This window comes from Onychostruthus taczanowskii, unplaced genomic scaffold (assembly GCF_017590055.1).
Source record: "Onychostruthus taczanowskii isolate IOZ18803 unplaced genomic scaffold, ASM1759005v1 scaffold179, whole genome shotgun sequence".
Lineage (NCBI taxonomy): Eukaryota > Metazoa > Chordata > Aves > Passeriformes > Passeridae > Onychostruthus > Onychostruthus taczanowskii.
Window position 1 is genome coordinate 331,957 of NW_024499006.1, and position 13,906 is coordinate 345,862.

Sequence of the window (13,906 nt, forward strand, 5' to 3'; positions counted from 1 at the left end):
GGTCTTTAAGAGGCCCTTTCCAACTCAAACCATTCTGTGTGGCTCTGTAAGTATCTTTTGGGATTAGTCCCTGTCACATGTTATTCCTGAACCATCTTTGAATATAATCTGAAGTAGCAGCATTTCCTAGAAAGGAGCAAGGCCTCCCGACTAGGGAAATCACTGACAGTTAAATAGTCTGTACTGTGGCACGCCAGTGCCTCAAGCCTGTGGCATGGCCTTGTTTTCTTTCTTGACAAAATTCAAAGGTATCAAAACCATAAATTTTCTTCAACTTGTACAATAATTTAAGAGGACAGATTAGCAAGGCCCAGGGTGAAATTTCATACCAAAATTAGAGGGAAGAGGGATGTGGTTCAGCATCACGTCAGTCACACAAGTTTTAAGGAAGGGATCAAGTTTTAGTACTCGTTATGTGTGAATCAGTGAGCAATTAGGATATTTAGGAGAGGGTACTCGGACAAGGGGGAACTTGAAAGGGGAAATCTGAATCCAATTTTATCTGCATGCAATGCAATCTGCATTGCTGCATGCAATAATAAGTAGCCCTGTTGTTTAAGTAGAGACAAGTGGATATCTTTTTCTTAGTCAGACAAGAATTTACTTTGGTAAAAAAAGAAATAAAATCTTCTTAAGTCTCAGTAATTTTCTGTTTCTAAATAAGATTCACCCTTGGGTCCTACAGTAACACCCCTGAGGGCATTTGGTCATTTGCCCTTCTGAAACATGTCTTCCATCTGTGTTTTTCCTGCTCCATTTCTGTCTGTGTGCATGTACAGCACGCCATGTACAGTATGGTGTGTGACACACATTAATACATATAGATAGCCTTCTGCATCTGACCTTACAAACTGTCCACTTCAGCACTGTCATTCTATGAAATGTCCAACTGTAGTACAAGAAATGCATTTTAAATGTGAATGCAAACATTTCTATTACTGATAACACCAACACAGCATTTTTTGCTTTGCTGGGATTAGGACCTTGATAGTCAAAGTTACATTGGAGTAATGACAGTACAAGGTTGTGTCCTTCACATGGCAAAGGAAGGGGAGGCCTTTGATATGTCTCTGCTGATAAAATTAAGAAGGATTATTTCTTGTGTTTGGTGAGATTATATTAAAAATGAAAGAATATATTTCCTACCCATAAATATGTTAGGTCACAAAATCTGGGAGATATTTATGTGTTGTGCTGCACTGCAGTTGTATTTCATTCATGCTGAAAGTCTGATTTTAGAAAACAATTAGAAATCTGATAATGATGTAAATAAATGCCTTTCTCCTCAGTGAATAGCCATCTTCTCACATGAATGGGAAAGCAGTTGCCATTCAGCTAGGGACTAAAATAAAATAAAATAAAATAAAATAAAATAAAATCATTGTGATCTGAAAAGAGAAACTCTCAGGAAATTTCAGCTTAGAAGGCTAACTCTGAATATGCTTCACCATGCTTCACTTTCATGCTCCATAAAATGGGGGTAATAATCTTTATTGATCTGTTTACCTTTTAGCAATACATTAAGAACTTAAATTGTATCTTTACAGTCTTTTGAACAGTCTTGATATATGCAGCTCTTACAATACAGCTTAGTATCTGGGCTTACCATTCTACCAGGTTCTCCCACAGAAGAGCTGTCCTGCTTTATGGTTCTCTGGTCTTCCCATGCTAAGGCCTTCTAACTGTGCAAATTTGGTAAATTGATGACAACTTCAGCACCCGCTGCTTGTTTCCTGAGGTGCCGTAGCCAGCAATGCACTCTTCTTGCTCCAGGAGTTAGTGTAGGTTGTCACCCAGTACTTCATGATTGAGCCTACCTAGAGGCACATCACTGGGTCTGACTGTTGAAGGAACAGTCACTCATTATGATCCTGTCACTCAATGTAGTCATATCTTAGCCTAATAATGGGAGAGGGTGATGACAGCCACCTGCCCCTACAGGTATGCCTCAATTACTTGGATATCTTTGCATGGTGCTTTTTTAAGAATAGATTTTTCGGGGTTGTTGTATGTCACCTCTGGTGAATTCAGTAGCCAGAGATCTTCACATATCTTTGTTACTCTTCACCATGCATTTCACACCTGTATTCATTTTATATCCACAGGAAGAGATTCAGCGGTGTTCTACTTTTGCACTCTCATAAAGCAACTTAGTGGTCTGCCCAAAAAGTTAACTGATATTTTCACTAAACAGTTATTTTAGACCTAATTTTACACTGTATTGGATGGGTTCCACTGATATATAAATTAATTGTTGAAATCAATAGGAATGTTATATGTTCTGTTTTATATATTTTTGGGGGGAATAAACTTGCTTTTGAATTCCATTAGGAATACTTCAGCCTATTTTTGTGAGGAAACTACTCTGTGTCTAGTGCTATGTATACATCTCTTTCTCTTTCCGTCCATTCAGCTATCCATACCTACTTAATGGTTTGTGAATCAGCTGATTAATTTCTATAAAATTTGTCAGAAAAAAGGGATCTAAAAAGATGACTGAGTTCCCAAGTGGAATGAGAACCAGCAGACAGACTGTGGAAAACTACAATATTTCTATCTCCACTGAAGAAAAAAATGGGATCATACTAGTGGGAGTCAAAATAGACAACACAGTGTGGTGAACACTGAGGATAAAGAGGAAGAAGCAAGGTTTCTGGAAAGGGCAGACTGGAAGTCTTATAATGGAGTAGGTGTTTTCAGGGAGGCTATGATAAAGAGAGAAGAGAAGGTGGAGGAAATAGAGATGTGCTATGCTTTTTTTATTTTTCCTGTTGCAACAATCTTGTGACTCCAGCTTCATAGGTTGCTGTTTGAAAAAAAAAAAGAAAGAAAAAGTTTGGGTTTAGACCCAAGTTTCATCAGAAGTTTATTTCAGATTCTCTAATACCTGTAAAAAGGATCTTATAACAGCATAACTTTTTCCAGCCTAGCAGCTTATTGACTGACAAGCTTTCTTACGCCATCTGTTTGACATCTCATCCTAATATTAGTTTTACAGGGACTTTCACATTTTAGGAAATCACTGTATTCTCAAGTCTGAGATGTCACAAGTGTCTCTTTCTGCAACTACTTGCCCCAGAAATGTTAGCTAATATATTTCATCTAACATCAGCCCTCCTGTTGTGTTGTACTTCATAGCTGTCATCCAAAACCAGCTGCATTTTTATGAACATATCTTACTAAGGCATGCCATGAAGGGTACCAGTATCCCTTTGTATCTTCCTTAGATCACATGGGAGTAAAAGGTGGTCATCTAGAGTACCAGGTATCAGAAAATCAAGTAAAACTACATAAGGCCCACTAGTAACCCATTATATGGATTATGTAGAAAGCAAGACAAAAAAGACTGATACTTTTATCTATCTCACTCTGTGTTAAAATGAATAGTGGAAACAAACCATTATCCAGAGCCCAGAGTGTGACCCAAGATTTGTTTCATACACTCTTAAGCCATAGCAGATTTGCCACAGGTGACAGTGGACAGTGGTAAAATGTACAGGTGATGTGACAAATTATTAGAAAGCCTTCAACACCCCAGTGAAGGAATGACTGTTTTCCACCCTCAGCCTGTCTTACCAGTCTCTCTGTGCTTTTATCACCTAAGTTTGATTCAACATGCCGAATATAAGGAATTACATGTGGCAAGTATATGTGGTATGCATGCATTCTCCCTGTGTTGTTTCTTCCAGATTATTGGAACAATCCCACTGATGCCTAATCCAGTCCCGTCCAGCCAGGCGGCAGGTGGAGCTCAGGGACTTCAGGTGCAGCCGATAACTCCACAGTTATTGACCAATGCCCAGGGTCAGATCATCGCCACTGTCATCGGCAACCAGATACTCCCAGTGATCAATACCCAGGGAATAACACTATCGCCGTTCAAACCAGGCCAGCAGGTAAATTGTCTGTAGCCTGAATGATTATCCAAACAGACACACAGAAATTTTCTGCTCCTCATGGACACTCTCATGGCCTCTCTAAAAACCCCTGCTTCTTTACCATTTTTAATAACAAAAATTAATTCTGTCCTGCATAGTGTATTACTGCATACTATATATGTAGTAATTAATAATGTCCTATTCTATAATTTACTTATACATTCAAGGATTATCCATTTATTCTTTTTCTTTTCTTTTCAAGGTCAGTATAGGACCAACTGAGATGTTTTCTGCAATGAAAATGCAGTAGGAATATGAGCCAGAGGAGATCCATCTGGTCTAAAGTTCAGTTCCTTAGTTAGTGGTCACCTAGCAGACTGGGGCTTGAAATTATTTGGAACATGCAAGGAAAACAAGGGAAAATATAAAATTAGATTTTCTCACTGGAAAATCAGACATGATTATGTATAATTGCATGGACAGAAAGTATTCTGTAGAAATTATTACTCAGTGTAAGGTTGCAAGTAGTTGACAGACAAGGATGGATCCAGTGACCACACTGAGGTCCAAAAACACTTCTGTAGCTCTTCTTATAGCACTCTAGAGTCAAATCCATTAGTTATGCCTACATCTGTAGTGCAAGAATTGTAGTCCTACCTTTTATCTCTGAAAGAGGGGAAGTTGAGGACAGAAAACACATCAAATGTGATTACCAAAGAGGTACTTAAGAAATATCTCTCACTTAAATATTCAGCTTAGCATTCCTATTGTTGGTAGTGCTTGTTTGTCATTCCTGCTGACACCTCCCAGCACAGAGTATCTTCTTGTGTGTTGCTGAGTATCGCAGGCCACCTGAATTCCAAACTGATGATTTTATCTAAATTTTATCAAATTTAGAATTAGAGAACCAACCAAAGGATTTCTAACACCACTTTTTTGTTTGTTCAGAAAACATTTCACATCCCATTGATTATCTGTTTTTTCCCCATCCTATCCTCTGTAGTATGTAGCATGAGCATTTTTCAAAGCACTTATCATTATTTAACTCTATTTTCTTTAACGGGAGTGTAGTTGCAGTACTGGCAAATGCTTTTGCAATGGTTGCATATACACAGTTTCAAACAAAGCTGGATGGATCTGAGGACTGCGTGTTCTCCACCACAGGAAAGCCTGACATTAAAATATGAAACTCAGCAGTTCACATTTGGTTTCCTGGGGGTGTGTGGGATGGGGTTTTTTTTGAGCCAGTCCCCTGAAGGGATTAGATCTTTTCCTCCATTATGGGAGGAAAATCATAGCAATCCTGAGATCCCATTTGAAACTCATGAAATTTAGGAGTACTAAGGACCTGTATTATTGCCTGAGACAGTCTCACATGCAGGGCAACTCACCTTCTGAGTTCTGCAGCAAAGCAACTTCTTCCAGGAATTGTCTGCCAGTCAGTGGGCAGAGAGCATACAGAGGTGTAACATTTTCTGCACATCTCATGGCACTGGGCTCACAAAAATGGACGAACTCAAAAGCTGGAGCTTGCTGAATGAGCAGGGGTGCAAAGTAGAGAGCACTGTTTAGCCACATCATGCTGTACTGTACTTGTTAGCCCAACCTGTGTGCTCATGTGCAGGGATCAGCTGGCAAAAATATCAGTCTGCAGAGAACAGATTATGTCCCAGAGACAAAGATGCTCCCCATTAAGCTGGTCTGCCCAGCAGTGCCATGGATGTAGAAAACATTACTTTGCCAATACTGTTTTCACTGGGTTCAGCCTCTGCCTCTTTCTTACATGGAGTCGTGAGGTCTCAGGTGTTGCAAGAAGGGCCACCATCTCCTTACCTTGAATCAGCCTTTCTTGAAATTTGAGACACTATTTTTGATCATGGAGGGAAAAAAATATAGTGTAAATACTATATGAAAAAATATATCGTTTTAGGTTATCGTTTTTATAGGAGCCACAGAAAATTATTTCTATGTATTTGTGCTCCCTCTACTGGCTCTTCTGGTTTTACTGAAAGAAGTCAGAGAAAATTTTGTCATGAATTTCAGTGGGAGCACAAAAGATGCATGAGAGCTAGATTCCTCATAGGAGTACTGCTGATGGACAGTGAAAAAAAATTGAGCTAGTGCTATACAATTTGTTTTATCATTTGGAAAGTTAATAGATTTACTCAAAGGTTAAGGAGATCCTGGGTTTATTTTTTTGCCTGGGTAGAGACTTAGACTAACTGTAGCATTTGGCTAATGATAACATATTAAGTCCTAAGGTTTAAAATATCATTTTCAAAAGAATTGAGTGCGTGCTTCAAATCAGAGGGCTCAGCAGGAATTCAAAATATTTTTGAAAATGGTCACACAGTATTTGGTGTCTTCTAACTTGATGAAGGAAGCTTCAGCAGGGGGAGAGATTACAACACAAGTTTAGGGAAAGTTTTTAGCATGTCTTGAAGAAATAAATAATGTAGTAAAAATGTTCCAGTTACAGATAGTCCTAGTTTAGCTTTCAACTTGTCACTTCCTTGGAATCTTAAGTACTGAAGGAGAAAAAGAGCAATGATACTGAGCTGCAGCTTGTTAGCTGAGTCACAATAATTGAACCTTTGTAAACTGTTCCAGTTGCTAAGTAATGCATACTAGTACTTACTTTTTCCCTGATGACTGAAAACTTAAATGCCTCAATATTGTTGTTAGTCAGCGTTACTTAGGTAGACTGTATGTGTTATTTATTCATACAACTTTTTCAGACTTGACAGACTAAAACTTCAATGTCTCCTAATGGAAATGAGTTCATAGAATACTTACATGCTGTGTAAAGCAGTGTTTCTTTTTCTGCACTGTAAATAGGTTGTTTTTCAATGTACACAAGCAAGTCTGATGTAGTCCTGTTCTTCCTGAATTTGAGTATAAATAGATTGTTTTAATTTATGTTCTTTAAACCACAGTAGGTATTGTTCCTCTTCAAATTACACCAAGTAGGTAAAACTTCAGATATTTTACTATTTTCCAACATTTTATTAATATAAGGAGCACCAAGAATTCTCCTAGAACCTGCAATGGCTTTCTAAAGCAGGTGGTTCTTTGCACTCCTGTTTTATTCAGTATCCTTTTTATCCCTGTTCATAAACAAGGGGGGTTTTGCCTTTAATAATTTTTGCTTAGCCATTTTCACACTCTTCAAGACTTTTGATCAGAACCGACTCACATGGTCACAGGAAGTATGCATCCCTGTTTTACATAACATTATATTATTTTCAGCATTATTTTCTTTCATTATCTCAATACAGCCTAACATCCTGCTTTTTTCTATCTCTGTTCATGGAAGAGTTTTACTTAATAAGCAGATGTATCCATCATTATATATATTTTGTACCCTGATTATTAGCATGTGTAGAACTAAAATCATTCCTTTTGATGTGAATCACTTTGCACTGATCCACTACCTGTCAAAAGGCTCCTCTGGCCTGCTCCAAACAGGATTTGTAAGTTTTTCATGGTATTCTGTACTAACTGAAGAAATTCATGTGTTCTTCCTGTAGATTCCACTTTACTATTATTCACCATTTGCTGGCTGCTAAAATATTTCAAAAATTTGGTATAAATCCATTACTTTCTACTTGTAGTCTCCTTTCTTGAACAAAAAATAATAAAATTATTCTCTAATTTCATGTTTCTTGCTTTATAAGCTCTTCGTATCCCATATAGAAGGCTACCTTGTAACTTTATCTCCTGCACTTCCTCCATGCCTCTCAAGAGGAATTTTGTCAAAATATAGGTTGCATGGCTAAGGGTTCATTCTTTTTGAGAAAAGATGTATTTGTTGTAAAAATTTATTTGCATTGTCATTCCTTATCAGATCTGAAAAATTTGTTTCAAGGTGTTCTTTCATATCACTAACAACACAACCTTAACACCAGCACAGCTGAACTTGAACCATGAACTGCAGTCTTATAAAATTTAGGAAAATGTGCACCTTGCTTAAGTTAGAGACAGAGCAGTTAGGTATCTGGTGTAAGCTAGTTAACTGGATTTCCTGTACAGACATAGAAAAGGAGACATATGCATGTCCAGTGTGAAATGAATAGGGCAGGAGATCTTTTTCTTTTTCAATACCTTTATTTAAAAAAATCAGCTCAGGTGGGGAAGAACCAACGGGTCGCGCCCATGCCGCCGCTGCTCCCAGGAGTGGCACAGAGCAGGAGGATGATGCAGCTGTGTCCGCTGCTGTGCAGGCAGAGCTGGGGTTTCTGTTTTCGTGAGAGAATAGGAGATTCCACCTCCTTTTCAGTCTGACATTCGAGGTCCCCTTTCTAATCGACTTTCTCTCGGTTAGGGTGAGAGGTAAAAAGGATCTTAGCAGACGGGATTTAAGTTCCTGACCTTTAGACATCACTTAGATCTCTTAATTCCATGTTGGGTCATTGTTTTAGGGGTTTTTCTTGCAAGATTTGGTGAGGGGCTTCCTCATTTGCATACTAGCTCTGACGTCACCTCTCCCCCCTTCCCTTCCCCCCCCCGGCTGCTACCTGCAGCCTCAGGTGTCAATCCTCCGGGAAGCAGCGGGGGGACAATTGAGCTGATTTCTAACCATTAACAGGTAACTGAAGAAAATCTATTAACAACACGTGATTACAACCTGAAGTTATTAACAATAGCAATTAGTTTAACTTGTTAACTCTGCAACTTAAAAAAATGGACAACTTTTCTGCTCATAACAAGTGGAAAACTCAAGATATCAAAATAGAAAAGTTTTTGGATAGGTTGAATCTCTAATAGGTATCTTAACATATCCACTGTTTCCACTGATATGAGAGATAAGGTAGCTATTTGAGGACTTTCAAATAATTCTACGGTGAGCAAAATTGACTGAGAAGAATCCCGCTGGCAATGATAAGTGGGGTTCAAACACATTTTTGTTTAGGAATTTCCTAAACGGCTTTCCTAATAATTGGTGTTTTCATAACTATTTTCTTTCACATACAGAAGCAACTTCTGGACATTCTATTGTTCTCTGGTGTACCACATAAAGTGGGTTTCCATCTCACTTTTGCCTGGCTCTTTCTTTCTACATATTAGATTCATTAAGTCAGGACTGTAGTCCCAGTTGTCCTCAATCTTGTATCTACAATGCTTGACAGAATTTTTCATACTTCATCATGTCTTAGAGCATGACAACTTTGGGCTTCTCTCAATTCTAACACAGTAAAATGAGCTACTAGGCAGCATTTTCCTACATTTTCAGCTCCTCATCTTTGTTGTCATTGGCTATCATGCTCCAGATTAGCTGTTGAAAAGACGTAGATGCCTCTCAGATGGGTCTGTGGTGACTCTTGTACATCTGCTTGCCAAATTTCATGTTAGATGTTCCCTTTCTATAGTCTCAACCTGCCACAAACACCCTACCATCCTGTTATTACAACTCCATGCAATCCCTTGTTATTCTCTCCCATTTAAATCTAACCAGCTCTCAATCATTTCCTCTCTACAATGCTCCTATGGCTTTGATGCTGTCTTGTTTTATGAGAAATGCACTCTTCTTTCTCTGTTTCAATATAGTCACTAAACTGTGTTGTCTCAATCTGACTTTGTTTTTCTTTTGCTTCTTATATGACTTTCAGTGATGAGGGTGACAATTTTTCTCACTTCTTTCTCTTTTCCTTTACCATCATCATTGCATAATTCTATTTCATCTGTGGATAAATTGCCAGAATTTTGAAAGTCAAGATTACTTGACTACTTACTACTACAAGGGACTACATCAGACTTTCCTTGCCACAGCGTGACACTTGACTTGTAACTTCCATCTTTTCCTGTCCAGTTTTCTTTGTGGCATCAGCAGCTGCAGGAGAAGGATATCTCAAAAACAGTTGATATAACTGCACCAAACCATTGGGAATAGGATGATGTCACTACATTACCTGTCATTCTAAGCAACTGAGGCACAGAAAGCATGCAGTGCTGTTCACTGTAGGAATATGAGGGTTACCTTTGAATTATGCACTTACACATTTAAAACAGTTACTATAATACTATTGCAATATTTACATTATTAATTAACATTATTAAGTGATTAATAATGATTAATAATGATATTAAATATAAGTATAATATAATTAGTTATTATAATTATAATTAGTGATTAATGTATTGTCAATAATATTGTTGTTATATTGACATTATATCCTTCCTGATAGGGATAAAAAATTACTTATGCACCTGATTTGCATATAAAATTAAATATTCTACTGATGTCCAGCTATATTCCCAAACTTATTGAACAAGTTGAAAGACCTTCAATTACAGTGTGCTTTGAAAGTAGTTGTGATTCAATAGAAAGGCTTTGAAAGATCTTCAGCAGATGGTGTCAAAGTCCTGCCCCAGTTATGTCCACAGCAGTTTTCATTTTGGGCAGAGTATGTACATAGCCAGTGTGAAGCTAGGGATGTTTTCTACATTAGTTTCCAAATGTAGCTGTTCTGTCAGTCTAAGCAGTATGTACAAACACCTTTTATACTGTATGTACTATACTATACTGTACTGTACTGGGAGAGAGAATGCTTATTAGGTATCAAATATCTTTCATATTCAGAAACTTATACTGGAGTAACCTAAATTAGGGTGAGGGGGTACAGTATTTGTGACATACTCTGACACAGTCAACTGACTGTGGAAGGGATTTGGCATGAAGGATAGGGGTATGTGTATTAACTTGTTCTTTCCAAGTTTGGAAGATTGCTAGGGTATTTAAGGAAACACCTTTGAAGCCCATGCTCATGCCGTATGAGTAGGTTTAAAAACAGACTTCATCTGCCATTGTGCTCTTGAATCATGTGGTGTCCTCAGCATGCCATTACGCTTTCTCAAAATCAAATGTATTTTAGGAAATGTATACAGAACAGAGAACTCCATTTGCAAGAAAAAAAGAAGCATGAAACACTTAAACTACTACTACTTTAAGGCATTATCATGCAATTTCAAAGTGTTTGTGACTGTCTTTTTATATCAAGATATTTATTTTTTCAGATTTTTATGGACTTTAGTCTTTACAAGAACTAATGTCCATATTTCCTGGGATGAACTAGCTGACATCAGAAAAAATTGAAAACCTTTAACATAAAGAGGATTGCTTAAGATGCATTTCTTGTTCTTTGTACCACTCCTTTTAGTTTCATCTCTTCTGCCCCTTTTGTTATACTTGTCTATTTCACCTCTGTCTTCTCTAATTTGTTGTGTTTCCTCATCTCTCGGATTTCCTTTTCACTGCATCATAGAAAAATAGCACTGGAAAGGACCTGAAGAGGTCATGTAGTTCGTCTCCTCCCACTAGGCAGGATCAGTTGTCCCTGTATCATTCTTGACAGATGTTTATCTAGCTTGTTCTTAAAAATCTTTAGTGATGGAGGTTTCCTGACATCCCTAGGCAACCTAGGCACTTTCCGTTGACACTCTAAAGTTCTTCCTGATGCCTGACCCTAGCTTCCCTTACTGCAATTTAAGTTCATTCTTTTCTTCTCCTTTCCATTAAGTCCATATTTCGCCCTTGCTGTTTGTCCAGACTCTCTGTAAAACCAAGTAGCAGCTCCATTATGATACAGGACAATATTCTGTCCAAAATTTTCTAGATTTCCACTTAGTTTCTTTCTTTTTCCTTATTTTATGCTAAATACCTGGTTACCCTATCACTTTTATGCAGATTTCTGGATGCAGAGAACAACATCCCTGATGTCATAAGACCTTTAACTCAGAACATCCCAAGCACAGGAATACACTACATGCATAATTTAAGAACAAAATTCAGTCTTACAGACCTAACTAATTCTTTACCTCTGCATTTATGAGTCAATACTACCTTCACTATTGACAGTAAAGAAATACAAATAAGGCCCTTTGCAGTTTTCAGTTTATTCTTATAAAGTATTATGATGCACTTTTCCCTTCTCGTATTCCCTTCATCCCTCTAGCTGTAGTGTGCATACACATATTCCTGCCAGATACGAATCACGGTTCCATGCAGTCATCATTCTGGCATGTCTACTATATCCACTTACAAAGAATGGCACTTTCAGCAACTGTTTCTGTAATTCCTGTGCCTCCTTCTGTCTTTGGATGGAAAATGCACAACAGTCATAAACATAATTCATATCATACATATGTGTCCAAAATTGAGAAAAGTCAGCTATTGTAAGTACAAATTGATTCTGTCATCTAGAATCTAATTCATAATCTAATCGTTGCCTCTCCTTAAGGCTATTTCTGGAGTGGAAATTATAGTGTATGAAAATAGAGAGTATTTTAATGCAATTTCATAAATAACAATCATTGTTTTTTAAGCAGGACATTTACAGCTTAACATCATCTGCTGTAAAGCAGAGGGTATGCTGGAAATTATGTAGGGAGTTAAAGATGGAATCCTTCCTCAGTCTTTGCTCAGGTCTTAAGGTGATTCTTCAGCCTCTTCAACCCCATTGCTCGCTTCTCCTTCACAAGCAGTGAGTTAGAAACCAACCTCTAATTATCTCTTATGTATTGCTGTTACCTTACCTAAGGTTACGGTGAATCCAAACTTCCCTAGCCATATTCCTTTTTGCCCAGCTAAATTATGAGAATTTCTTATATTTGTTTAAATATTTCTGGACCTTCAACAAGAAAGTTGCCAAGCTTCTGGGTATTCCAGTTACTTTAAAAATATATGCATAGTACAAAATGTGCAATGACTCAAACACTTTCTAGACTCAACCATCATATTGTGTACCTGCTGCATAGTGACTTTGTGCATGCCTTGATGCAGAGCTGAAAAATGCAGAGTGCCCTCTCATTCTAGAGCTTCCTGGAGGTATCAGTTTTACTGTGCAAGTGCTCAGTTGTTGAACTGTTAAGTGACTGTATGTTGTAACATAGCTGGAAAATGTTGGGCTTGCTTTCTTCCTGAGAAATGCTGATGGGAAATGGTGTAGAAGCATTAAAAAAATTATGGGTGGAAGGTCAAGGCTCCACAGTCCAACCTGCTATTCACAGGTGGAGTAGCTACTCCAGTTTTTTATTAATTTGGTCCTAACTACTGTCATAGAAACCCACAGATTCCACCAGTAATCTATGCCAGTGTTTCACTGCCACATTAGATAGCTTTTCCCAACATCTAATTTGAACCTTTCAGATAACTAGGCCCATTTTAAAATGAATAAAGGAATATTTAAATGAATATTTAAACAAATATAAGAATAATTATGTCCTCTTTTCATTAGTTATGCCTATATTCAAAGCAGGCATCATATCCCACTTGGTCTTCCCTCCTTTAGATTAAACATGACCAGCTCATTACAGGTGCCTTCATAGGCCTCAGTAAACTCCCAGGCTTTCAGCCATTCTAATTATTTAACTCTAGTTGGTCCAGATTTTAATGCATTTTAGCACCTAGCTGTGGCACCCTGCTCTGCAGAGGTCTTTCCAGGGCTCAGCAGAAAAGATGCCCTTCACAAGCACTGCAGACATCACTCCCACTAACATGGCTTGGTACGGGAACTGCCTTTACTTCACTTTTGCAGCACCACAGGTTTGCAGCCAGTATGTTCAAAGCACAGAAACATTTTGATTCCTAATCCTGTAATCCAACCTGACAAAATTTCCTCCCAGCATGTCATCAGCATGTAAATTCAGTAAAGGTATTCTCTGCTCTGTCATCCAAGTCATTAAGAAAATATTGAGTAGTGCAGAATGAGGACAGACTTCTGTGAAGCACCATGCATGTGCACTTTTTTCCACAGATACTTCATCCTCACTTTTGCTTTCCAAATACTTTGGCATTCATTCTTCAGCAATTTCACCTAAACTATGCTTCCTTAGACTATAAAGAATGTCACATGAGGGAGTGTCAAGATACTTGTAAAGTCAAACCACCTACTGCTTTTTCCCTGTCCACAAGGCCAATTACCCTGTCTTAGAGGGAGATCAGATTAGTTTGACACAGTTTGTTTCTAGCAATCCAAGTTTTCTGTCACTACCTTGTTTTCTTGCAAGTGCTTACAAATTGTTTGATTATT

The 13,906-nt window shown here is 37.9% G+C and overlaps 1 protein-coding gene across 2 annotated transcripts in view; it reads left to right on the forward strand.

The window, feature by feature from the left end:
* Positions 1 to 13,906, forward strand: part of POU6F2 (POU class 6 homeobox 2) — a 312,199-nt gene that overhangs the window by 283,475 nt on the left and 14,818 nt on the right. For both annotated transcript variants that reach the window (XM_041400352.1, XM_041400353.1), the window contains exon 7: positions 3,690 to 3,896. In XM_041400352.1, the coding sequence (XP_041256286.1) occupies positions 3,690 to 3,896 (207 nt within the window). The remainder of the gene's footprint in view (positions 1 to 3,689; positions 3,897 to 13,906) is intronic.